The sequence below is a fragment of the Lonchura striata genome, chromosome 8 (assembly GCF_046129695.1).
Source record: "Lonchura striata isolate bLonStr1 chromosome 8, bLonStr1.mat, whole genome shotgun sequence".
NCBI lineage: Eukaryota > Metazoa > Chordata > Aves > Passeriformes > Estrildidae > Lonchura > Lonchura striata.
This window is the reverse complement of record NC_134610.1, coordinates 5825883-5852820: the sequence shown is the minus strand read 5'-3', so window position 1 is coordinate 5852820 and position 26938 is coordinate 5825883. Positions and strand designations below refer to the sequence as shown.

Sequence of the window (26938 nt, the reverse complement as noted above, 5' to 3'; positions counted from 1 at the left end):
TTTAGAGATTACTGCTTCATATTCACCAAAGCAAATGTGTGTGCAGCTCTCCCTCTTGACCTGTCTTTCTCAGGATGTGTCTAATCAGCTGTTGTGGATTAGTTCAGTTTCCAGGCTGTTGGGGCAAATTAACATCGAATGCAGTTTGGTCCTCTGGCAGAATTGAGTTTAGGCCTTTTTTTCTCAATTTCCTTTAAAGTGTCAGTTGTTTTGCACAAAATTTGACACTCAGGCATAGAGGAGGCCTGAAATGAGCTGTGACTTTCAGAATTTCCAAGATGCAGCTGTGTGCACAAATGTGGCCACTGCTTTGCCATGAGAGGTAACAGGGCAACACATGTGTGATCAGCCCCCTCCTGACAACATCTGTGAGAATGAGCTTTTGCCTGCTGAAAGCAGTTGTATCGATTTGATGTGAGCTTTGCAGGTGATGCCAGTCTGCAGAAGTTAATGAGGAGAACATTCTGCTGCTCTGTACAGCTCGTTTGCAGAAAATGACAATGCAGCACCTCTCTCCAGAGAGTGCAGGCCAGTGCTTTTCACAAATCTTATGGATTTTAAAAGAGAAGAAAACCAAAACAACCCAAACCACCCCAGACTAGCTGTGAATCTGCTAAAGAAAGATATTTCTTTGTTATAGTTGGAATCAACTTCCTGTTGGCCTATACAAACTCCTGTTCTAAGTGAAAAGAAGAAAGTTAAGATTAACATTTTCTATTTGGTGGACTCTTGATTATGTGTAACTGAAGCATTTAGGGAAGAAATGTCTTCATTTAATATACTTTCACATGCCAGTGATTTGTTAGAGTAAGAGTAATGGAGTGAAACTAAGGAGGGTTAAAGATCACTTTGGCTGTATACCAGGAAACAAACCCGACAGCAATAGATTATTTGAATAGAATATTTTCCCAAGAGGAATTGTGGTAGAAATACACCTCTTTGGGGTCCTGTAAAACTAGACTGGGCAATGAAAATGAAAAATGCTGTAAGAAATAATCTTGCATTTCTTCTCCAGGGAAAAGCATAGATGACTGCTGTAGGGGATGGTGTGGGATATCTAATACAGAGCACAGTGGGTTTCCTCTATTACAGAACAATAATGCAAGGCTAATGCTGAGATTTTTATCAGTGTGCTTGGCTGATGTAAACTAGACAGTTTTAGCTCCAGCTCTGCTGAGCATGTGGGCTTTCTCACAGCTGAGGTAAAATTCAACTTTATTTTTCAAAGCCTTAGGATAGAAAAGAAAATTAAGAGAAAAGCCTGAGAATAGCATGTAAGAGACTACAGTTTTTACAGTTATTAGTATTACCTTGCTAATTTTAAGCTGCTGACTTCAATGTCATCAGTAATAGGTGCACCATCATCCTTCTGAAAAGTTGGGCATTTCCCACATGCTAGGTTTATGCCTTGCTGGGACTTCTTTGCTGGAAGCACCATGAGGATGTGCTTTTAAATTCTGGACTCTTAGTTGCAGCTATTTTGAGATGTCTGTGACCCCAGCTGCCTGCCCTCTCTCTGCTGGAGTTTACTGTCTGCAGGCAGGGGTGACAGGGAGTATTTGGAGTTTCTCATCTGTCACAGCCCAGTCCATGGCAGTATTTTTTTCTCACTGGAAAAGTGTGGAGAGAGTCATGAATTGGCTCGTGGTGTGGCTGCTGATTGTGTCTCCTGGCAGGGCACAGGCTTCCAGCAGAGCTGTGGGATGGCAAGGGGGACATGGTAAGCATGAAGCACACAGGAGCAGCCAGAGCTTCTGATTTAAGCTCCAAAGCTTGGGTTTCTGTAAACTTAGTTGCTATTGCGTGGTTCCAGAGCAAACATAGACTTAAATAAGCATATTTTTAATATCATGTTCTAAGAAAGCATCAAACCTTCTTAAATGTTATAGGCTGCCTCTTCAGTAAGTGGTCATAGGGGTTTCCTGTGTGTAGCCCAATGCTTTTCCCTTCTTTTGCTCCAAAAAGGAGAAATTTCTCATGTTAGAAGTACTACAGATAATGTAAAAGTGTAGTTCCTCCTTAACCTATAGTTTTCTAACTTAGGGGATGGATATATGTTATAGCAGTTGTGTAAGTGTGAGTAATTCTGTTCACTCAAATGATGCAGTGATGGATGGGGATTAAAATCAATAAATGCTGAACACTATTTAAATTTTTGTAGGTATATCTTAAGTGTGTTTTCAGAGGAGATAATAACTGAACAAATTGGAAAACTGCTTAAGCTTAATAGACCTTTCAGACATCTGTTATTGTGTTATGGATCATCCAGCAGGAAACTTAGTTTAATAGTTAGCTCTTTAGGAAATACAACAGCAATTCTTTCAAAAAGATCAATTGTGAAGGGATACAAATCCTCCTAATTAAGAAAACAAGCCTATTTTTTGCAAAGTTCATTTTTTTCTACTTACTGGTAACAATTGTAGGAGTTTATGTAAGCTTAATTAGCTTATAAGACAAACTCTTAAACAAAAAAATTTCAATTTGCCATAGGCATTTCATGCCAGCAAATAAGTGTGACTCAGGTGGTGGGTGGCTGTTACACAAATCCTTCTGTGATCAATGAGAAAGGGACATGGCTTTTTTCACTCTTAAATAGTTTGGCTTTCATAAGCTAATGCTGCCTAGAACTGTGTGATCCAGCTGGATCCAGGTGGGGCAGTGCAGAAATAACTTTGTCTTTGGCCTTAGAATGTCTTTCACTTCAGACATAACTATTTTGATTGGGTTTGTTTGTTTCCTTCATTTTTATATTCATAAATGTATTCTTCCTCAGCCAAGAAGTGAGAGGATGGTGTTTTTCCCAAGAATTTGCCTTCTGTGTAATTTGAAAAGCAAAACTGATTCCTTGAACAAATATTGCTAGTTTTATATAAAACACTTAGATATTAATTATATAACACTAGGTAATATTTTATTCAGTGATCATTTAATGAGAGGAAATTAAATAAGTGTCTCTGTAACTACACCAATGTTTAATTTGAATGAGCTTTTGGGAGTTGATGTTGCTGAATGAAGGACTTATTTTTTTTTTAAAGCCAAACCCTCAAAATTTCACAAACTGTATTTGGTTTCTGAATTATTTATTTACTAGGAATAAAAAGTTGGAGGAATAGAATGTTATTTACCAGTTAAACTTCAGAAGGTGATCTTTATTTCAGCCAGTGATGAAATATCAGTATTTCCAGAGAGGGGACAAAAAGTTAATTCATAACAGCTTTGCATTTTGTGCAGTGTTGAGATTTGCTCAGGAAAAGGCTGTCAGCATCCAAGTGGAATGTGCAGTACATGCACTTGGAATTTGTTGGTGTGGCCCTGGAGGAGCCACTTTGGTCCTGGAGGCCTGAGCCGTGGGATGCTGGAAGGAAGAGGCTCAGCAGGACCTGATCGCGGAGTTCACAACGTGCTTTTCTCCTCATTCTTGAGGGAGCAGGACAGGCTCGCTGATTTGCTTGGAGATCCATCTTTGGGATGGATTCTGGCAGGCTGGGTTTGACTTTTGGGGTGTGTGGGTGCCCTGCAGAGGACAGTTTGTTCAGCCATGCTACCAGCAGCGTGCTGGCTGCAGTCCCTCACTGACACACCAAGGTAACCCACTGCTGTTGTGGTTTCATGTGCAGCACCTCGTGTGCACCTGCTGCACTGTGCCTGCCTGGAGAGCTCCTGAGATCTGCTTCCTGAGCTGCTCCTGGGGAGAGCTGGCCAGCATCCTCCTAACAGGGCAGCTCTTCAAACAGCTGTACCCAGTGCTTTGTGGCTTTATTACTGGGGGCGTAGAAAATTCTTCTTTGTGTGTTCCTATGTATGTGGTGCTTTCTTAATGAGCTAGTCATTTTTTTCAGTGAAAAAGTTGAGATAATTCCAGCACAAGATTTAAGAGACTGGGAATGTGCTCTTGTCTAGCTCAGAGAGGTTGGAAAGTAACTTTCTTTAGAATAATGTTGATAAATACTTAATTTCAGACAGGGGAAACAAGATAATATTTTCAAAAGTCATGTTAGTAGCGTAGGAAGTCACTTTGAATCTTAAGATCTCTTCTTAAAAGTTAGGAAAATGGAGGTCAGATAGAGCTTTTGATGAAAATATGTGGAAATACATTTTTTGGAAGGTAGCCTGTGCTTTCTTTACACTGTGTGTGCAAGTAATTAGTTAACAATAATCAATTTCACATGGCTTTAAGTTTAGCATAAGTATTTGTTTGACTAGGAGAGCACTTCAGTTAATTCCTAAATAAAATGTGCTTTGAGAAATCTCCTTTTTTTATGTTATTTCTGCCTACTTGCTCACTGTGGAAGGATCAGCTCCCAGAAGATCTGAACTAAACAGAATCTGGTCTATTTGCAGAATGATTATCAGGTGAAGCCAGTACTTCTCTTGACAGGCCAGAAGTGATAAGCCCACCATGTTTGGGATCTGGAAGTACAAGCAAAGAACCTTTGATCTTTTCTTCTTCTTCTTTTTTTTTTTTTTTTTTTTTTAATTTTATTTTTATTTTTGAACACTAAGTGTTCGATGAAGACAATGAACACAAACTCTGAATTAAATCAGCACTTGATGCTGTACACTATTCAGTATATCACTTCATTAGAAAAAACTCCAAGCAAAGGAACTTGACACCCTTTAAAAATACACCTCATTTTTCTTTGAAAACCAGAAAGTTCTTTTACTTGTTTTCCTGTTCCAGTGCATGTTTGCCCTGATGGTCAGACTTTTCTGCCTGACAGAATGGCCACACAGACTGGTTTGTTGGGCTGTGTCCAGACAGGCACTGCATTGCTTGAAAATTCTTGGAGCTATTGTCTGTTAATGTTCCCTCATTTCTACTGCTTTGTTCATGATAGCCTGCAGAGTAATAAATGCAGGTTCTAGCATGAAAATTGTCACTCTAAGTTGTTTCATCCTGCAGATAGCAGACCTGTCTTCCTGCACTTCACTGATTTAATTCCACCCAGTCGTTCCCGGACTGGTTTTGTGAACTGCAGCTCTCTGTTCCCAACCATTTGGTCTAATGGGCTGTGATGAGGGGTTGGTACTTGGAAAACCATTTTGTCAGAGCTGATGACAGTGGCTGATCAATGATTCATAAACAATTTCTTCAGAGTAGTATTTAGTCTCCTCCCCACGTGGAGCATGGTAGAACAAAGGGTTCCATCTCTTTTCTCACCTTCAGGCTGCTCGTGCAGGGTCCACTTTGCCCTGGTGACCATTGGTGGCACTCAGTGTGGTCTGGCTGTCAGTCTACAGACTGCAAAAGCCCTTCTTCAAGTATCCCTACTCTCCATTTCAGGACAGCATCTTGAAAGCCTCTGTTCTGTCACCTTGTAGCTCTGGTAAATATCCCCATGACCCCACCCAAATCCCAATTAACTGATTAAGTAAAGTGAAGGGCAGATCTGCAGTACTGCTGAACCATTTCCATCCTTCTCCCTCTCTTTTGGTACATGTTAACAGAGCATCAGAAGCTCTGTTTATTCATTCTCCCATTATTCAGTTTGTCTTGGTTGGTCATACTAAAAAATACAAGCAGCTCCTGAACACAGACTCTCAGTATCAATGATTTAAAGTTACTGCTTTCTGCCAGTTTTCTCATTCTAAAAACGTGATTGGCTTAGTAAATTCATGCAAAAAAGTGAGGTGTTAATCTGTTCCTCAGAGGTGTATTAAGAGGTCATGAAAAAATCAGTTGTCTGGTGCTAGTGCTGTAAAGGGGAAACTTTACAAAAAGCTGAGGCTGTTCAGAAGAACCTGAGAAGTGTACTTAGGTAAAATCAGACCTTCCTTAAATAAAGGCCATGCAGCAGGTGGAAGCAGCTTCTGAAGCACAGCTGCCATGGGTAGAGCAGGTACAGAGAAAAGCCAACAGATGGACCTGAAAATAATTGCAAATAACTACCTTTGCTTAGAGTTAAATTCTCAGTGAATCAAGCTGATTTAGCTGTGAGATGGGTGTGGGCAGATAAGTACTGGTAGCTGGCCCAAGGTCACTGAACACTTTCTTAAAAGAGACTGTGTAGAGCAGTTATTTTCAGGCTTTTCCAATTTAGAAACCCCTTCAGAGCAAATTTGTCTCAGATCTGCCACTCCTTCATAGTTACTGGGAGCTGACTGGTCTAATGGGCTGAAGAATTGAGGTGCAGATGAGAGGTGAGAAAGTCCTGTGCATCTCATGCAAATGACAGAATAAGGAATGGGCTGTATTTCTTCTTGCTTTTAGCTTTGGAGACTCGAGGAGCAGCAAGCAGGGTCAGTAAGGCCGAGGTAAGCTGTTCTAACCCTTTCAGGATATGGTTCTGTGTCAAAATCTATTGCATTTGGGGAACAGCTTCAGTTGTCACCAGTGAGTAGGATGTGCTTCCAGAAGTAATGGTAATATAAGTGCTAATATTTGCTTTATGAAAGCAAAAGCTCATATGTATCCTTCCAAGGAATTTTACTCTGGGTGTTCTGTGCAGAGAATCAAAACCAATTGTAAACATGTAAGCAAAAACTATGTAAACACAACATGCACAATAGATGTGTTTCCTGCTTAAAAAAACATGAAGCAAACAAGTTAGGTTATCTTAAATTTAGGGATGATGTTTGTTTTTCATTTATAGGCAGTACTAATGGAGTACTGAATGTTGCCACAAATATAAGCTTTATTTGGGGAAAACTCATTTGTTAAAGACAACTGAATTGTATTTATTATTAGTTTTCAATGTCTCAAGGATCCATATCTTACAGGAGACCTATTCAGTATTTTGTTTTCACCCTATCATAGCAGATCTGTTGGTAGAGATTCATTAAGGGATATGATTATAAAGCATCTGCTTCTTCATCTGGTAAAAACTGAGAATTAACTTTCTTTTCAAGCTCTTATACCTCTGTGATTCAGAGCAATCACCTGTCAGCAGGCTTTGATGTGGAAGGGCTGCTTCATACCATGAGTGAGAAGCAGTACCAGAAAGGCAGGGGGGAAAACATCCAGTGAGGATCACAGCATTTCCCAGAGCAGAGTTCTTCCTGTAGGAATAATGAACCTGTTACATCATGAGTGAATTGTACGTGCTCTTGCAGTGTCTTTTTACCAATGTTTGCATGAAACCTTGTTTCTAAGTGTTGCTCCATCCCTGGAGAGTTCCATCATGTGATGTGCAATCACGTCTTTTGAGGAAGACAATGCTGTTCTATCACAGCTAAAAAGAGCTGTACAGTGAAGCAGTCAAATGTTGCAGAAAGATGCTTGCTTTTAAGTGATAGCATGATATGTTTGAAAAAACTTTCTGTACCAACAGAAAATGTTTTGTGGCAGAAATAATTGATTTTTTTCTGGTTTGATCAAGGTTCATTTCACTTTTTTAGCAATTTAATGAAGCGGCTTAAGTGAGAGGCTGTGCTTGTGACAGGAATCTGTTCACAGCTGACAGCAAACCCTCCCTTAAAGGAGAGCCAGCCAGGAACCCAGAGCTGCCCTCTCATTGCCCACCTTCTTTCATTAGCCATGCCCAATTACTGCTGTGTAGCCAGGTGTGGGGACTTGGGCAAGTGACTCAGTTCCTGGTGGGCAGGAGGAGCTGCAGTGCTCTCTTAGGTGGTGGTAGTTCATAACAAAATCACTTTATTTTTTGTCTTGGGGCTGAGTGAAACTGTTTTCTAGCTTTGTCTTCTGAGAGGGAATGAGTGTGGTTGTGGTGGTTATAGTTCTTCAGCTGTATCTGTTGGTGTTAAAGATCTGTGAAAGAAATACTGCTTGAAATGCAGGTCTGATTTCCATTCAGAAATCCCAGGGTTGTGTGAACCTATTCTACTCACAGGTGGCCGAGTGTTCTCGTGAATTATGGCTGGGTGAAAACCTAAGGCATTGTATTAATAACTGAGTGCTCTGGGTACTCTGCAAGTCAAAGGACGAGAGCCTGAAGAAAGTTCTAATGCTTCTGGAGTGGCCAAAGTGGTAATTTGCAAAGGGAGTGTTGAAATATTGTCATTAGTGGTGATGCGTGATGCAGAGGTGCTTATTTTTATAAATTATTGTGTGAGGGCTCAGCCTTCAGGTTTTGAGCACCAGTAGTTGTTAAATGTGTGACACCCAGCAGAGCCATTGTCCTCTTTTCAGGTTTAATTTTCAGATGCATCATTTAGTAAATACAGTAATACGAGTTTTTGTATTTCTCACACCTAAAAAGGGTGAACAAAATGTATGAATTCCTTTTTTTAGGAGAATTACTGAAGCTTGGATTGCTGTCTTGATACTATAAACCTGCAATAAGTGGCAATGTCAAGTGTTCCCACCCCACCTCCTCCTGGAGAGATGTCCAGTGGACCTGTGGCTGAAAGCTGGTGTTACACCCAGGTAATCTACATAAATTCCAATGGCTTCATTTTCTATTATTGTCATAATAATTGTTAAAAAAACCTAAACTAAAGTTATTGACATATTGAAAAAATATAGCTGACAATCTAAGTAGTTCTCATAGTTAATGCTTGATATGTATGTTAAATTTTCTTAACATTTTCTGATCTTTTATTCAGGTTAAAGTAGTAAAATTTTCATACATGTGGACCATTAATAACTTCAGTTTTTGCCGTGAAGAAATGGGTGAAGTTTTAAAGAGTTCTACATTTTCGTCAGGGCCAAATGACAAAATGAAGTGGTAAGGTCTTTATTTGAGCAAGTGCTTGTGTTTTGGTTTTGGGTTATTTTGTTCACAAAAATTGTAAAGTTAAATTAAAATAAATATTAAAACTTGGGCACTTCTTGGAGGGTTACTGTAGGTATGGATTGATTCTAATTTCAAAATGTCAGCAATCACAAAGGAAACATTTATTTCAGTAGCATTTAGGATTGTGTCTTGTAAAAATATTTCTGAATTTATTCTGGGTACCATTAAAAAATTTCAATCTTTCCTTTTTTTTTCAGGTGCCTGAGAGTGAATCCAAAGGGATTAGATGATGAAAGCAAAGACTACTTGTCATTGTATTTGCTTTTAGTCAGTTGTCCAAAAAGTGAAGTCAGAGCAAAATTCAAATTTTCCTTGCTGAATGCTAAAAGAGAAGAAACAAAAGCAATGGGTAAGGGAATATTAATGTGGTTTTGTAAGAACATCATCAATGTAATTTTTATCAGTTGAGAGCAGAATTTAATATTGAGATAGACTTTTAAAATACCTTTTTTTAATTTCCTTTTAGAAACATAATTATAAAATCCTATTCATGTTTCACACGTTTCTGATCACTGAGCTATGTTAATTCTATCCTGAGCAGTATAAATTACAGCACATTGCCAACTGCTGTCACTCCAGGTCCTTGTCACTTAGTTTTTCCAGCAGATTATTCTTGTTTCCTGTTAGTAGAGGTGGATTTGCTTGTTTGTAGCTACATTGGAAGTGTTTGATTTCCATTGTTAAATAGGATAAGCAGACATGGCTGGAATTTTTTCGGCATCCTTTACAATATTTTGGTCTATTCCAGCTGATTTACACTGTAATCAGTTTAAAAACGTGTCCCATGTACCCAAGGAATTAGAAGACTTTGAAATAACTGGTGATTTGATTTAATAGTTTTGTTGATATGAAAAATAAGTGGAAGGCTCTTAGTTTCAAACTTGGGAGCATGACCTTCATTGGAAATTCTTTTTGGAAAAGCTGGGATTCTTGTGGAAATGAATAATTTAATGCTTATCTCCACTGAATTTGTTCTGCTGCAAGTCCTGTATATGAAGAACACCTATCTTTCTTCCCTTCTTCTACTCCAGGACTTAAGAGATGTTTCAGGTCCTGTTTTGTTGCAAGTTCTGCATTTCTTATCAAAAGGCTGTAGTTCTGCAGTGTTTATACCCAAAGTTCATACTATTTCTCCTTAAGTAACTAGGTCCACTTGTAATCTTCTAATTAAATCCACAGAACTGAGTTCAAAGGTAAAAATTAAGTTATTGGACTCTTAGGAAGGAAGATAAATATATATGTTTTACTCTACTAATCTTTTTACACTGATGGTGATGGTTTCTTCAGTCCTGCAAACTTCCTCTTCTGAAGCTTGTGTGAGCAAAGCTACACTTGGGTACATTTGGAGAATCATTTGGACTTGACATAGTCCTGGAGTGGATTGGTTTTTGTAATAAAACGTGAAGCTGCATCAAAACCTAATTGGAGATAATCACAGAAGCACAGAATTGTTGAGTTTGCACAGGAGCTCTGGAGGCTCAGGGTCAGCCTGAGCAGTTTGCTTGGAACTTGTGGTGCTTTGAGATTTCCAAGGATGGAGACCCCACAACTTATTTGGGCAATCTATTTTAGTTTCTAGCCAGCTCCTGCTGGCCCTTTGTTTGCCTTAGGGGTTCTTGTTGATTTGTTGTCCCCCAGGACACCAATGTCCAGTGACCTGTTTGTTCCTGACCAGTCTGTAGCAAACATCCAGATCCTGACCCATCAGCTCTCTGCTGGTTCATCATCCACTGCAGTGCTAAAAATCCTGAGAGTGGGTGCGTCTGCAGCTTCTGCAATAGTAGCTGTGCTGTGTTTGGCACCTTAGGAGTTATAAATATCTTTTCACTTTAGGAAATTACCAACAGAAGTCTTATTTTTTAAACTCTCTAGCCATTTGCCATCTGCTTCTGTGGGTGCTGTGTATTTACTGAGACAGGAAAATGATGCCCCACTTCCAATGTCCCTTGTAAATTGATAATTTATGCATAGGCTGCTGCTTCAAGGGGTGAAGCTGTGTATGAAACAAATAGTGAACTAACATTTTAACTTTATTAGAAGAAAAATACATTTGCACTTTTGTGGTGCTCTATTTTGGTTCTTAATTTTGGGGGTTAACACTGGTTGTTGCTGCTAAGAGTAAAATCTAAGTGTGCAGATAAAGAATTGGGCTGAATCTAGAAAACTCGTGAACACTTTTGGGAATGTGGATTTCTGATTTTTTTTTTTCTTTTAATTCAATGTAACGAGGATAAAATTTGGTAAAAGTGTGAAAACACGAATCCAGATGCTGAAAAAACTAGACAATATTTAAAAACATGTTTTTCCTCCTTGGTATGCAGGTTTTCAAATGTGAGCAGTGTTGTGTGTTTATGCTGTTGCACTCAAAGCCCACGCTGCACTTGAGGGGGTGCATTTCCCTCTGTTGCTGTGCTCTGCATGGGCTTGTTGATAGGGGGAGTGTGATGAGGTGACAGGGACAGAGACCTCACACCTCCTGCAGTGGCAGCTCCTGGCAGGCTCTTCAGTGCATTCTGAAAATGCAGTGAAAATCTCTAATCTCTACAGGATATTTTGATTGATATAATCATGGTGAAGAGCTGCTCTGAATATATTTTTTCCAGCTCTTAGGGGTGAGGGCAGTGTGTGACACGTGTGTGTTTTCTGTGGTACATGCTCCAGTGTGTTCCAGTGCTGCTGCCAAGGTCAATAGTGTAGGGAAGTCTGGCTTTGCTGCTGGCTTTATTTTGGAGGCTGTAGAAGGAAGGATATTTGAACAGATTCTGTCATGAAAAACTTTGCTTTTATTACAAACTTCTGACTTGGATGTCTAAAGTGCTCTCTGGAAGGCTGAAGCATCACTGTGTACAGCAAATGTGATGGTGATGTGTTTCTTGCCCAGCTTTTTTGGAATGAAAGAAAAGTTCTTTCTTAAAGAGCTCTTCATGACATCCCTCCCCACTTCCCCCTCTGCTCTTATTTCAGTATTCTTGCTGTCTTAATTTTGAACAAATTTTCTAAATTTAATTCAGAATGTGCTTTATTTACTTAGATTCTCAAAGCCATTTCCAAATAACCTCTTTCCCATATTTTACTTTAAGTATAGGGTGCTCTTTCCTGTGGTTTGATTTGGCCACTTTTCAGTGAACCAGCCACGTAAAATGTGTGATCTTAATGGATTTACAGGTGTTTGCCCCGAAATGACTGTTGGAATTATTTTTTGGCTGTGAGCTTTAGAAAAAAAAAAAAAAAGTTGTGCAGTCGCAACAAATCTGATGGATTAAAAAAAAATAAATCTTATAACTAGAGCCAAACGATAAATATAATTAATATCTTTTATGACCAAAAGATAGTTTAGTAGTTGAAAGCTTTCAATTTGCTATTTTAATGCTCTTACTGTATTTCAAAATAATTTCAACTTGTGAAACAAGATTTTCCATTTCAGGAAGAAGTCAAACCAGATTGTTATGACAACTGCAGAGTGTTGTCAGGATGGGTTTGTGGTGACAAATTCATTGTAATGGTGCTTCCCTCTGAACAATTCCTGTTTTGACACATTGGCATTCTTTAACACTCACTGAAAAACTCCTTGTGCTGGATGATGCCTGAGACATCTAATGAGAGGATATGGTTCAAATTACAAATTGTGCTCCACCAAGTTCTATCAAGTGTTTTATAAAACAGCACTATTGCAATATTAAAAAGGTTTTAATCAATTCTGTGTTTTCTAGAAATGTGATACATGATCCAAATGTGTTAAACTGATGAATTTTTTTATTAACACTTAGTCTTGATTTGGAATTAGGTGCTATTTGTTAATATTTTCCTTTAACTTGCTCTATTTGTGCACAATTTTTTATCAGAAAGCCAAAGAGCATATCGATTTGTGCAAGGCAAGGACTGGGGATTTAAGAAATTTATCCGAAGAGATTTTTTACTAGATGAAGCTAATGGTCTTCTACCAGATGACAAGCTTACATTATTTTGTGAGGTGGGTATTAATTTTTAAGTAATAAAGTTTTAAATTAAATGTTTCCTGCTCTAATAAATAGAGATTTATGTTGATTTAAACAGTAGCATACCCTAAAATGGTCTTCTAAAAACTATAAACTTGGTAAAATATACATTGCTTTGTCTGCATTTTATTTTATTTTATTTTATTTTTTGGTGCTTGTACACTGATGTGTAGAATGTTGAATTGATCACTTGTAAACTGCTGGACTTCTCTATGAATTTGCAACAGTCACATCAGAATTGACTGTAGAATTATTTATGCCAGAGGTGGCTGGTGTGTGCTGTCTAGAGCAATGCTGTTTTACTGAGGTCACCTTTATTTAAAGAAGTTGTATTTGGAGTTAGAGGATTGGTTTTCACTGGATAAGCATTATCCAGTGCTTATCCACTGGTTCACATTAAAGAAAACTCAACTGATTGTCAGAATCTATATTCCTTTAATAGCCTAATTGATAGCTTTAACCAATGAACAGGTCTTTCCAGTAAATTAAACACTTGATTTTTTGACTGATTGTTACATTTTGTTTCCTGAGCGAATGCAAGTATCTTGCAGAAGGTGTGCTTGATACTGAAAATTAACATTGAGAGCTGTGGTATAAATTTAACTTCATGGTGTATTGTGAGTCCCTTCTTCTATAATATCATTTATGTCCATAACCTAAATTTTCATATTAAATTTCAGTAAAAAGCTTACTTGGTGTTAAAAATGGAAAGCAGAGAAAGTAGCAGTGTAAGTGGAGTGTATGTTGAATATATATTGGCTGGTTATCTGGGCTGCCATAAAGTGATTAGTGACTTAGAAGGATGATAGATGCTCTAACTGCTAATAAGTTTGCTTTGATCTGTGTATTTACAGGAAATGTGTAAAATTGTCTTGGCAAGATTACAATTTAATTATATGTCATTATGCTGGGTAGGAAGAATAATTGAAATGTGGCCCTTGAGACTAGATACTGCAAATATAGTGCATCTTATTTTCACTTAGACAAGTTAAATTAGCTGCATGATAAATTTGTTATGAATACAATTATTTGAGTGATAAAAGCAGATATAACAAGTGTTTTATGGTTCTGTAAAGATACTTTTGAGTATTTTCTCTTTTTAAGTTGTCTTCCTAATGAGCACTTTGATGTAAATGAGGAGCTCTTAAAAGTAGCATTTGGTTTAGGAATAGATCACTCTAATTTTAGAGATTAGGTTTGTTTAAAAAATATAAGTAGAAGAAATACTGAATTTCCACAGAGAAATACTGTTATTTAAATTCCGATGCTAATCACTGAATTTAGCTGTGTTTCCCTACAAAATGTCTTGTTGTTTTAATATGAGTGGCTTTTGTGAAGTGTTGGTTATAAATGTAGAAGGAAGTAAAACATTTTCACAGTGAACATGTTAAAATAACTTTTGGCTTGTTTCAGGGCGAAGGAAAAGCTTGAAAATCCAAATATTTTAAGAATTTCTTTCTTTGGATGTGTGATACCAGGTCTTCAGCTGTCCTTAGAAATGACAGGTGTTGTTTGCAGGACCTGTTTCTATAGACAAGCCTGAAGTTTTTGTCCTTTTAAAACTTTACTGTTAGGCTCTAATTTCCATGTTTGGCTTCCTACTTGTTTCCTGTTTGGAAAACTGACTTGCCACTTCTTAAATATTGCACTTGCCTTGATAAAACTTGTCAGATGTAGCAGGTATTCAGTGAAGGTCTCTTGATTGCTGGCTGTTGGTCGGCCCTTCTTCCTGTTGGCTTGCAGGAAGATTATTTGGTTGTCTTTGGCAGCAAAGACATTAATTCTGTGTTGCCAGAGATTCTCAAGATCAGCTGGATTTGCCTTTGGATGGAACCTAAAGGGCTGTTAAGTTTAATATTTTGTGAACTCTGGTGCTGCCAGCAGTTATTAATGATTAAATACAGCCCCAGATTTTTGGGCACACTGATCTCTGATGGAATTCTCCCTTTCCATATAATCTGAAAGTACTGAAGCCTTGCACATTTTCTAATGGCATAGAATGTTCTCTGCTTTCACAGATCTCTTACCTGCCTTAGTAGTCCAAGAAACCATTAGATTACCACAGATTGAAAATAAAGAAAATCCTTGTTCAAGTTGGCAAGTTTTCAATAGTTATACGGAATTAACTTGATTATATTTCAGCTTTATTTAAATAAGTTATAAATAATAAGAGGATGCACTTGATTTATGGTATGCCTGTTGTACTGAGATATAAAAGATCAAACCCCTGTAACTTTGTATTTAGAATCTTTAAAGGACAATACACACCAGGTCACTCGGGTGGGGGAGATTGGAATTAAAACTTTACTTGGGTTATATCTTAAAAAGATGACCTGTACCAAATTGTTGTGTGGCACAACTCTCATTATGTATTAGAAACCATTCTAAACCAGAAGTTTGGAAGGTCAGAGATCAGTTTAAGTGCACATAAAGGGTGTGTAGATGACTTTCCCTAGGCATTGTCTGTAGCTAACAGGAGGATTCTATGTGGACAACTGGGACCATGAACTTTGAGTCAAGGCTCTGGAAAAGCAGAACTCTCCTCTGGCAACAGAAGATGAGCTTGGCTAAGCTAAAACTTCCTTTGTGTGTATGTATATCTCCTGAAATCACTGTGTGTGAAAACTGGGAAATAGCTCTATAGATTTTCTTCAATGTTATAAATGTGCAGTCTTAACTGTGAAAGGGAAATTTTGCTGTGCATTGGGTTTCTTCTTTTTTTTTTGAGGTGGAAGATAAAGAGGAATTTCTTGTATTCACAAGGGGGTATGAGATGATACAGGGAATTAGGCAGTGATTCAAATCCCCAAGCTGCTGTCATAATTGGATCATCCTCCTCCTCTTCTGGTCTGGAGTTTGGCTTGCAGTGCTCCAACTTTCTGTGAAGCTGAGCTGTGCTGTTTTTGCTTTATGCCAGATTTATTCCAGATGCTTTTGGAAATCAACCAAAGCCCTCATCCTAACATTATCAGCATTTTCTCTTAAGATCTAATCCTAGTTTTCTGTATTTGGGAGATGGAGTGATCAAGATCTTGTAGTATGGCTCATTTTAAAGGTTTTATTCTCAGGTCTGTGCTCTCAGACAAGAGAAGCAAAACCTTTTTAGCTCTTCCCTTTTCCTAACACACTGATTAAAGGACAGTATGTGAAGAAAAAGCAGGAAGGAGTGCTGCTGTATTGTTCAATTCCTGTATGAAAGACTTAAACCTGGGGAATAATGGCAGAATATTCACTTCAAATGCACGTATTTCACTTTTCTTAACTGGTTCTTTACAGAAGTTACATCTTGTGAGAATGCATTTCATTACTGAAATTACCAACTACACCTTGTATTTTGAAAGTAATGGCATTTAATCTTGTTTGGAAAACAATTACTTGTGGTTCCTGCCTCATCTGGACTAAGTAAAATGAGATAATGAAGGAGCTGTTACTTGCACTTAGTTTGCATTATCACACTGCAGGTTATGTATAAACTTAACTGTCAGTACAATAAGGGATAGCTTATTGAAAAATTCTACAGATTGTTCTTCTGAAACTTTTCTGTGACCATGTGATCCTAATGATCTGTATAGATTTGTATATTGTGTATATTTTACTGAGATGGGTGAAGTGTTGAACAGTTAATTTAACTCTGAAATAGCATTAACTTTTTTTGTTCCCACTGGTTTTCAAATAACTGTGTCTGTCCTTATTTACATTGGCATGTCTGTCAGGTGGCATGTGGTATTGTGCTCTCTCTTTTTGTTTTGGTTGGATAAATGCACAATATTAGAGTCTCTAAGTAAGCCCTATTTGTTTTATGCTACTTAAAAGTAAATGGTAAAGCACTGGTTTTTGGTTCTGGCCTAATGCCAGAAGCTTCACTTTTTTTTTTTTTTTGTTTGCTTTGAAATTGTTGTAATTCTAGCAATAGGTACTGTGAATTAATTATTGTTGGCATTCAGTTATGAAGGAGTTGTCTTGCTGTGATTTTCTGTTAGGTAAGCGTGGTCCAAGACTCAGTAAATATATCAGGACAGTCTAATACAAACACTTTGAAGGTACCTGAATGTCGACTAGCAGAAGATTTAGGGAATCTCTGGGAAACAACAAGATTTACAGATTGCAGTTTTTATGTAGGAGGACAAGAATTCAAAGCTCATAAATCTGTCCTTGCAGGTACTTTCTACTTTTGTATTGTTATTATTTTGTAATTTAAATCACTATAAGTTTAAAATTTGATTATATTCAATATTTACTTTTCTTGATACAGCACGATCTCCAGTTTTTAATGCAATGTTTGAACATGAAATGGAGGAAAGCAAAAAGGTAAGTTTCACTGAAAATGTTGCATGTCAATATTTGTACCTTGTGAAAGAGGAAAACATTGTGGAAAACTTGAGGCAGAGCAGATTGAGGAGGATGATGGTTCTTATGGTGCATGAAGGACAGTTCCTGAACCTCCCCTGGTGAGTGCTGAGGGAACTTGTATAGAAAGAGTGGAGAGGTGCTGGATGATTTGGATTTTTTCAGGCACTTGTATCTGCCCTAGGTAATAATCTTTTTAAACATTAGCTATTGGTGTAATTGACCTGGTAATCTCTGTCCCTTTGTGCCTCAGTTTGTCTCTTCCTATCGGCTGATTGACTTGCCTAAGGTTTTGCTGTAGAGTATTGAAGTGTTTTTTATGGTAACCAAGGAACAAGAGGTAGATTATGACTGGAATTAAGCCCTCAGGCAGTGGAACACCTTTTCATTCACAGCTTCTGCAGGCACTTGACCTGTGTAAGTGTTTTGGATGGATGGTTTCTTAATCAGCAAAGTGCTGGCTTCTGCTTTTATGCACTTGATGTCTCCCACAGCAAGGAGCTGTTTGTGTCTTTCTTGAAGAATTATCAAAAGTGGGTTGGTTATAGGCAGAATCCATTAAAAGGTGAGGAACTGATCACCTCACAGAAGTGTTATGATAGATGATCATAATTTGGTTTTGAAAACTGCAAGATGCCACTTGTGTGCACAAACACATTGGGTGAACGTGGTGCTGTGGTACAGCTGAGGGTCACTTTACTTCCCAATACCTCTCCAGTTGGGAAACTGTCACAGGTGAAGTGGAGTATTGGGAGCATTTTATTTAGGTTCCTGGACTGAAAGAGGCCCAAACATGTCATAACTTGAGTAATGTGCCATGCCAGGCCTTTGCCTTCATCAGCAGTGGATCTCCTGTGCAGCCCTCCTCCTGGACACTGATAGGAAACCAGACCATGCACATCTCCTGTGCCTGGGATTTTTACACTCCTTTCAAAAGTCTGGTGTTTGCTTCTACATCTTTGGCATCATTTCCCACTTCATTAGTTGTTTATAGGGGATGCTGTTATAGGGTTGGTCAAGCTTGCAATGCCACTGTTGTATTATGGCAATTTTCAGCTGTGTGATGTCAGTTCAATGTGTTTGATTTTTGGATTCTCAAAACTTAAACCTAAGTTTAAGTTGAGCCAAGAATGGCTCAATTTGCTCTGTCTGCTGCTCTGACCTCTGATATTCCAAACACATTGTCTTTGTGTTGGAATCTCAGAAGCATTTTTTAATATTCCTGAAACTGTCTTGATTTTTATGTACAGTCTGTGTGATAGAGTCCAGAGTTATGCATTTCTAGGAAAAAAATTACAATTACTTTGTATTGCTGGAACTTTCCCAGCTGATTTCTACCTAAGTTTTAGGAGCTTTTTTGATTGCTTTCTCCTTAACATTGTTGAATGTTACCTTAAATTTGTAAGGATTTTGTATGGTGGATGGTGAATGAAAACTTGTAGCATGCATGCTGATGATATTTAATATTCACTTTGAAATTGTAGCTAAATTGCAAAGACTTTTATTGATTCTTCTTCTTTACCAGAATCGTGTAGAAATAAATGATGTAGACCCTGAAGTTTTTAAAGAAATGATGAGATTCATTTACACAGGAAAAGCACCAAACCTTGAAAAAATGGCTGACAATTTGTTGGCAGCTGCAGACAAAGTAAGTAATTGACTCCAAACTTCTCAAATCTGGTGTTTGCTTGGGGAATGCTGATTAAAAAAAAAAAATCTTACTTTCAGATTGTTTGATATATATTTTGCGTTTTTAAAACATGAAGAAGCAGTTCTCATCAGAAATGAAGAAGGATAGCAGAAACTTTTTTAGCAGTAGAAGGCTGATAAATCTTTTTTTAAAGAGAAGTGTTTCAGGTATTTATTTAGTATAAATTTTTTTAGAAATTGGATTATCTTCCTTACAAATTGAGTAGTTAGAATCTTTCATCTCTTTGTTGGAACCTGTCTACTCTTAAAATTGTTGCTCTTTCTAATACTTTTTTCTATTGTGATTTTTGAGATGAAGGGATTTACAGCAGCTCAGCAAGTAAGAATTTTTTTGCATGCTGGCCTTGATTTAGGACATAATTGATAAATGTAGAGACTGTTATAAGGTTGATTTTATAAGGTTGGGTATTATGAGGTTGATATATATGATTGTCTGCAATACCAGAAAATAAAAATAAAACCTGTTCAGATGTGACATCCTTCAAAAAAGCACAGTTTATTAATGCAAAATATAATATAGGAATGCAGTTTTTTTCCCATCAAATTTCCTGTAGGCTGTATCAAAGGTATGAGGGAAATTAGGAAATTCTGAGATGGATTGGGGATAAAGTTAAATTTGTTTTAAACAATGTAGCTGAAAAAACTCCATTGTATCATTTCTTCCCCCGCAGTTAGAGATGTGAACCTGTTCAGTGCTGATTTGGCTCCTTGCTCTTCCTCCCTTACCAAGAAGAATTGAAATGAAAACTTTTGAATGGGTTATTTTTGTTGTTTGAAAAAAACTGTCAGCAAGGTCTCTAATTAGTTTTTGCCAAGCCTGATGCCTGGGTTACATTTGAGAACTGTTCAGTGCAGCCCATTGTGCTGTGCAGTACCTGTGGGGCAGCAGTTTGATGTTAAACTGGGGAGGCACCAAGCCTGGCTGGAAGTGTGTTAAGAACCGTAGAGATGAGGAGGGAAGGAATAATGAGTTGAGGAATGATTAGTGCAGTTTTTCTCTCTCTGCAGTATGCACTGGAACGGCTGAAGGTGATGTGTGAGGAAGCACTCTGTAGTAACCTCTCGGTAGAAAATGTTGCTGACATTCTTATCCTCGCAGATTTGCACAGCGCTGAACAGCTAAAAGCACAAGCAATAGACTTTATTAACAGGCAAGTAATACTTGTGAGACTCTAAATATATTTGTGTTTATGTTTGGTGTACTTTTTCAATAATAGCACACTTCTCTCTTGCAGGTGCAGTGTTCTTAGACAACTTGGGTGTAAAGATGGGAAAAACTGGAATAGCAAGTAAGTTTCCCTGCCCCACGATGTTCTGTACAAACACTGCTAAGTAGACTGCAGATCTTAAGAACTGTTGCTTCATTTCCACACTACTGAGGCCTGTCACTGACTGTAAGTAAAGCAGGATTCAGCAGATGCTACCCCAGTTATGATTGTGACTCTCCCCTTAAGTGACAGGGAATGTTAGCTGCTCTCCAGTGTGAGATCCTAACAATAGCTGGTTTCATTCCCTCTCCCAGGGGCATAGTGCTGTGAGGTGATGGAAGCAGCCTTTATAGAGAAAACCATTCTCATGGGTATCCAGGTTTGTGCCTGGAGGAGTGATAGTCCCAGTGTGGTTTTGAGACTTGCTTGGGTCAGTCTGAGCCTGCAGTATTTCCACAGAAAGGAGGGCAGTTGCTGTCTTTGCCTTTGGGGACTTGTTTGTGCACCTTCCCACATGCCAGCACAAGAGCTCTGGTGGCCATACAACTCGTCAGTCAGGTCCCTCTGACTCTGAGGCTCCTGCCTACACTGGAAATAGGTTGGGGCTGTGTGGCTCAGGCCCTGGCACTGATTGCAGCAGCTCAAGTGAATCACAGAGTGGAAGACAGCCAGCTGCAGAATAGCTGGTGGTAGGCTCCAACAGTGTAAGGGCAGTGGAGCACTTATTTATTACCATCAGAATCTCCAGAGAACTTAAAGGCTGTGTTGTACCACTTAGTTCAAATTATTGCTTCTCCTTGAAACAAAAAAGGTTTCACAGGCGTAGTGATTGAGCATGATGTGGAAAACAAGTGGGTGTTTAAAGGTAAATAGTAAAATACCAGTAATAGAGATAAGTCAGAATCATAACTATGTAACTACTTGATACATTTCTTCTCAATGATTTGGAAGTACCTGAGCTGATTTCTGTCTTGCTAGTTAACATGCTGGTTATCTTTGCTCCAGCTGAAACATCTACAGTAATTCAGGGAAATAATATGAGAGGGACTGGCTTAATTTGCTGGCTCTGGGCACCAGGGAGTCTGAACTTCAGTATTGTTTCTCAAGGCTCTTCCCTTCACTGACTTGCAGTAGCAGATTAAAGATTTGCATTAGAAATTACCCAAAGATTAGAGATCATGTGGTGTAGAGGTCAGCTGATAACTTCATGCTTGATAATATTCCTGAAACAGCATGAGGGTGTTCACTATAAGCTTTTGAAAATGCAGAGCAATGGGAACTTGGGATTGATGCATATTAGTTCTAAATTACAAATTTATCCTGTGTCAGTGTTACATGCAACCCAGCCAATATAATATTCTTCATGTGCAAAGTGAATTTTTTGCTTTTTTTCTATTATTTCACCAAAAAGTAAATACACACACTGAGTAAATACATAGTTTTTTATCTCCTGGGTTGTCAGTGTGATACTTGCTGAACTCTGTTGTTGCTTTTGTGTTAGTTAAAAATCAACAGTGGCCATTGAAAGCTATTTTGAATGTGGCCCATCATCTGCATTAAAAAAAGTGAATATTCTCAATATGCTCCACTGGTACTTAGACTGCAGGCTCCCAGTGAAGGGGTCTGGAGCCTGCCAGCTAATCTGCCTTCATGGCTCTTTCTAGGAGATGAGCTACATCATTTTTGAGGCAGTTTCAGCTGATTCATCTTGTCATCCTTCTCTCTCCCCAAATTGAGCATGTCCTTTTATGTAATGAGATTATCATGTCTTCCCTTGCTTTTTGTCTCTGCACTATACCTCATTTTCTTCTAGTTTCCCTCTTTATTGTTTCTCATGAGCAATTTCAAGGTGGTTATTCTGACACCTCTAGCTGAGGTCTGGCTGGTACTGAGTAGAGCAGAACAAGTACCTTTTGTCCCACATCTGATTATAGTTCTATACCCAAATTGCAAATTGTTGCTTCTCTCTGTTGGCACCCTCCCTGGCATCCAGTCTGTCCCACAATATTTGACTGCACTTCTGCCTTGCCTGCTCTTCTCCACTGTGCATTTGGTTTGTAAAATGGTGTGACTGTTGTTAATGCTTCTGTTTTCAGCCAAGCAACAGACATAATGGAAACTGCAGGCTGGAAGTCTATGATCCACTCCCACCCTCACTTAGTAGCCGAGGCCTTTCGCGCTCTGGCGTCTGCACAGTGTCCACAGTTTGGCATTCCACGCAAACGGCTAAAACAGTCCTGAAATCTTCCATGGACTCTAGAGAGATTGGACTGACTCCACTCCTCCTTGTCCAGAGGTGTTTTCACAAACCATAACAAGAGTTTTTGTTATCCTTGTCCACAGAACAGAAGCTGAAAAAGCCTATTGTTTGCTTTTCAGATGGATAATTTATGGTTTAATCCTCAGCTTTAAATTAGACTGATTACTCTAATTCACTGAAAGGCCTTAAATTATCTTCAATGACTCTCTAGTCCATATAGTCTAATGTATCTTGATTTTTTTATTATTATTTTTTAATGTGCCTTGTCTTTTTGACTAGGCTCTGCAGGATTGCACTAGCTCCATAATGCAGTAAAGTTGATAACTGAAGATTAATTTTTGAAAGGGATCTTCCATTATTTTCAGAAGAAAAAAGAAAAGGATTATAGTTTGGTCCTGTGCTAACTGGAAGGTTTTGGCTCTCATTAAAAACACTTGAACCAGAGGCACATCGTGTACCCTAGGCAAGTGCTAAATATAGGGAGAGCCTGTTTACCTTCAGCAAATGCTCACAGGCTATTTATGGCAATATACTGCTTTGAACATAATTTATTTTTCATTGTGGGGGCAAATATGCAATGGTTTGGCCCAAAAATGTATTTTCATTACAGTTTGTAATGCTTATTGTGTGTGTGTGTCAAAGCTGTCCAAGCGGTGAAGAGAAACACAGAATAAACCTTTGGCTTGTGTTTCTTTATGGTCCATTATTAGTTTACATTTAATGCAGAACTGAACGAGAGGTAAAAGAGATCAATGTGAAAAGGAATAGTGTTGTATATGGAATAAATATATCCCAATGTATGGCTGCATAGAAAAGTCAAGGATGCATAGAATGACCAAATGCAAATTGAGGAAATGGGCCAAATGGATTTTGAATATGCACTTTTAATGTGTAACTTTTGTATGTTGTGTGGTACATATATATTTTGCTTTTGATGAATTAATGAGGTACAGGTAATTGTGGCTTAACTTTTTAGATACATTTTAAGATGCCCACAGCCACATGGGATTTAGTTTTGTTAGAAAAGAAAGGCATGTCTTTTTAAGACTCAATTGAAGGTGGCTATTGCGAGCTTTCATATTTAAGTAACAGAATATTTTCGCTTATTTGAAAAAGGCATGTGAATGGTAAAAACTTTGAGGGGATTTTTCCCATCTTGGCGTACGTGCATGGCTCCCACAAACAACCTGGGGATGCTGTGCACACATCCAGGAGTAGTTCCCTGAAATGTCAGATGGTATCTGCAAGCAGAGACTTGCTCAGTCTTGCATTTCAGTTATTGTACTAGCATTGTGGATGGTATTGAAATTCTGCATAATGTGGATGGTATTGAAATTCTGCATAATGTGAAAAGGATGAAACATTTGTAAACTGCTTGTCATGGGCCAGTTCTTTACTATATGAACCTTAGCTTTAATATCAACATCCTCAGTGTTTGATAGCTTTGTTTACAATTGGGAGGAAAAGTCTGCAGTAGTGCACACTCTAAATGTTCCCTGAGTTATTGCATTGAGTTTACTGTAATAGTGATAATATGCTGTATTTCTTTTTTTTGGGGGGAAGATTTTGGTTTTACAGTGGGGAATGGGAGGAGATCTCACCTAATTTATAAACATCTTTGCGTAAGGGTTTGAGTTTGCCTATTAAAAAAAGTCATGCAGGGAAGAGAGAGGAAGAATTTCAGATTGTTTCTCCATCCTCATTTCATTGAGATTCATCTGACTTGCTCTGAATAAAATTTTTACAGGAAAGAATATATAATTTTATATGTTGACATCTAGTAAACCACTTATAAAGGTAAATTGGAAGAAAATGCCCAGTCCAATTTTGAAGACTAAAACCTCTAAACATGAACTTTTTCTTACCCTCTAGCTAAATCTTCATGATGGCTAAAGTGTAAAATCAGAAATTTTAATAATACACAAGGCGTCAAATTATATATTTACAGAGGTTTATCCATTTTTAAATATTTATCTAAGATAAGGTCTCATAAGCATTCTCCACAACAGGAGGGGAAGGTGTTTATTCCAAAACCATGTTTTTGCTGCACTGTGTGATGTGCTGGGACTACAGCTCCTCATCCTCATCACTGTAAAACTCACAGCGCTCACGTGCAAAGTGACTTGAATATTTAATGCTGTAATGATTGCCCAGGTCAACCTGTTCTAAAGTAACAACAGACAGTAATCAGATGGAAAGTGTAAGGATTTCTAGAATTATTATTTTTTAAAGCCTAATAGCACACTTTGTACCAAAAAAAGTCAGACACTGTGCTGTGATATCATCTGCACCACAGAGTGTCCCCATCTCAAGCCAGGAAAGAGCCCTCTGCTGATCCCATCTGGTTAAATTGGACTTTATTTATTTATGTTTTCAAGTTCTGACAGATCTTGAGAAAAAGGCAAAGCAGTTGCTGTATTCTTAAGTGAGTGCACTAATTATTCACCTCTTTAATTACCCACATGCAGTGTTGTCACTGGAACAGGACACTGATCATTCCAACCTTCCCCTTTGGATTCAGTAGCTCGGTTTCATTCCCCACATCTCAAGAACTTGCCCTTAAAGCCTCAGTTGGAAGTGCAGCAGATCAGGAATAATCAGTGGTCAGGTTTTCCCAGGCTGAAGTCCTGGGGGTTTTCCCTCCAGGTTAGGAATATGCCGTATGAAGGTGCCACGTTTTGGCTTGCCAACACTACTCTCTCAGATAGATGTGAACCACCACTTCTGTGCTTTTCTGGGGAGAACCCTGCATGTGTCCTGTGTGTGTGTGCGTGCGTGTGTGTGTGACTGTGTGGTGTTTTTTGTCAAGGGTGACTTTCTAAAAATAAGGACTCAATTTGCTGTTAAAATGCTATTATGTATTATATATATATTTTTTTTTTCTCCATTCAAACCTCTCCTAGGGAGATGCTTTGGGTGGAAGTTGCTTCAATAAATAATCCTTATTTCCTAGTCCATTTACTGCATGCAGAAGTATGAACACATTGTGCCTTTTTAGGAAACTGTTGCAATGAAGGGATGATTTAACAGGGTGCAAGATCTTTGTAAAACGTATTTTTAAAGGTGAAGAAGAATACTCTTTGGTACACAATTGAGATGGAAAAGTTCAAGTTGCATTTGACCTCTGTTGCATGTTGATTCTTGCTTCCTAAATTCAGTTTCACCCAGGTACAAACTACATGAACAAGTGGAATATGTATTACAGATACAAGTTGAGTAATGGTATATTTTTGTGAAACTGTGATAATATTTGCTGTTACAAGATAAGTGTATGTCAAAACATGATAATCATGGACACAAGGTTACTCTAGTTCTGATGTTTTTCTACACATTGAGTATTTAGTATAAAATTCACCTTTGCACAGGAGATCAGTAGAGGACCTACACGGAGATTGTGTTCCTTTTAAATCCTCACAGCAGGGCTTCTCCTTTGGGAGGATAAAAGCCATGTGCAGTGTTTGAAACTGTGTTTCACAGAAGGCAGTGAATTGCAAATGTGAGGTACTGCTACCTGAAATGTTGTCGAATTTTGTTGAATTTTACAGTTGATTAAAATTCCTAAAATTCCTAAGCTTAATTGCTTTTTTTTTTTTTTTTTTTTTAATTGACAAATGGAATGTTACCTGTCCTCTGTCTGTTGTCAATAGTGTATTTAGTGCAGAGCTTAGCTCCTTAGCTAGCCAAGACACTTAGTCTCATATCTTGGCTTCTGCTTACAGTAAATGGACTATGTTTGTAAAGGGAATTCACTATTTCAAGTGTTTTGCAAGGAACTTCACTGTATTTGTAACCTGGTTTTTGAAGGCTTAAGATCAATGAGTCCTATTTTAGAAGTTAAACCAGTGAAATGACTTGGACCTGTTTTGGGGTGGAAATGATATAAAGAATTCAGATATGTAAACAGTCGTATCAAACCATCCAGCCTTTTTTTATCAGCTGATGTTAATGGTGAAATACTTTTTGTACCTTGTTGCTGAAAATATTTTTGCGTTTCAGCACATCAAGTTACAATAAAGTTGTTACTTATACAGAGTGTGTCTGTCTTTATTTGTTGTGATTATAAATACACTGTTGATATGTGGTTTTGGACATGAAAATTATGATGTCAAGGTAAGTTATTTTATAAGAAGTGTGTGTCTGGGTAGGTACATGCAAAATTCTCCAGGTGTGCTTAAAACAAAAAATTCATCCCTTAAATGGCTCCACAATGATCCAGTCTAAGGTTCCTCATGGGGTTTATATCAATAATATCATAACTCACATCCCCACAGACAGCTCAGTAACCTCTGAGGGGAACAGGACTGGTTAACAATGAGTGGTATCAGAATTATTTATACAATCCAAATGTCTGACATGAGCTTCAAATTCCAGATAAACAAAGAATATTAAACTTCATTATTTTTTTATTTAGAATGCTATATTTTTATCCTTTCTGAAGATGGTTTTCTTCCCAATTGTTTATCTTGTCATCATAAAAAAATTCTTTGTTATTCAGCAAAATTGATTAAATGAGCATTGATTTTAAAACAAACACCTATTTTTTTTTTATAGCAAATTCCAATTTTTTAAATGTGAAAACAGAACACATGAAGAAAGCTTTTTCTCCTTTTAGTTGAATATTGAAATTATTTTGCAGTGTTGGTCCAGTACTGTGTATATCCTCTTTCTTTAAAAGGGAGAAGCTCAAATATTGAATTTCTAGTGGTTTTTACCCTCTCAGCC

General features: G+C 38.0%; 1 protein-coding gene across 2 annotated transcripts in view; it reads left to right on the top strand.

The window, feature by feature from the left end:
- The window catches only part of SPOPL (speckle type BTB/POZ protein like), a 34589-nt gene that overhangs the window by 6651 nt on the left and 1000 nt on the right, over positions 1 to 26938 (top strand). The window contains exons 2-11 of one of the 2 annotated variants that reach the window (XM_021548628.3): positions 8192 to 8326; positions 8506 to 8627; positions 8894 to 9045; positions 12539 to 12666; positions 16672 to 16849; positions 16944 to 16999; positions 18564 to 18686; positions 19757 to 19899; positions 19984 to 20037; positions 22053 to 26244. In XM_021548628.3, coding sequence (XP_021404303.2) covers positions 8249 to 8326; positions 8506 to 8627; positions 8894 to 9045; positions 12539 to 12666; positions 16672 to 16849; positions 16944 to 16999; positions 18564 to 18686; positions 19757 to 19899; positions 19984 to 20037; positions 22053 to 22197 — 1179 coding nt within the window. In that variant the 5' untranslated portion in view covers positions 8192 to 8248 and the 3' untranslated portion in view covers positions 22198 to 26244. Of the gene's footprint in view, positions 1 to 8191; positions 8327 to 8505; positions 8628 to 8893; positions 9046 to 12538; positions 12667 to 16671; positions 16850 to 16943; positions 17000 to 18563; positions 18687 to 19756; positions 19900 to 19983; positions 20038 to 22052; positions 26245 to 26938 lie in introns of those variants that run through there. The other variant, XM_021548629.3, reaches the window with a different exon arrangement.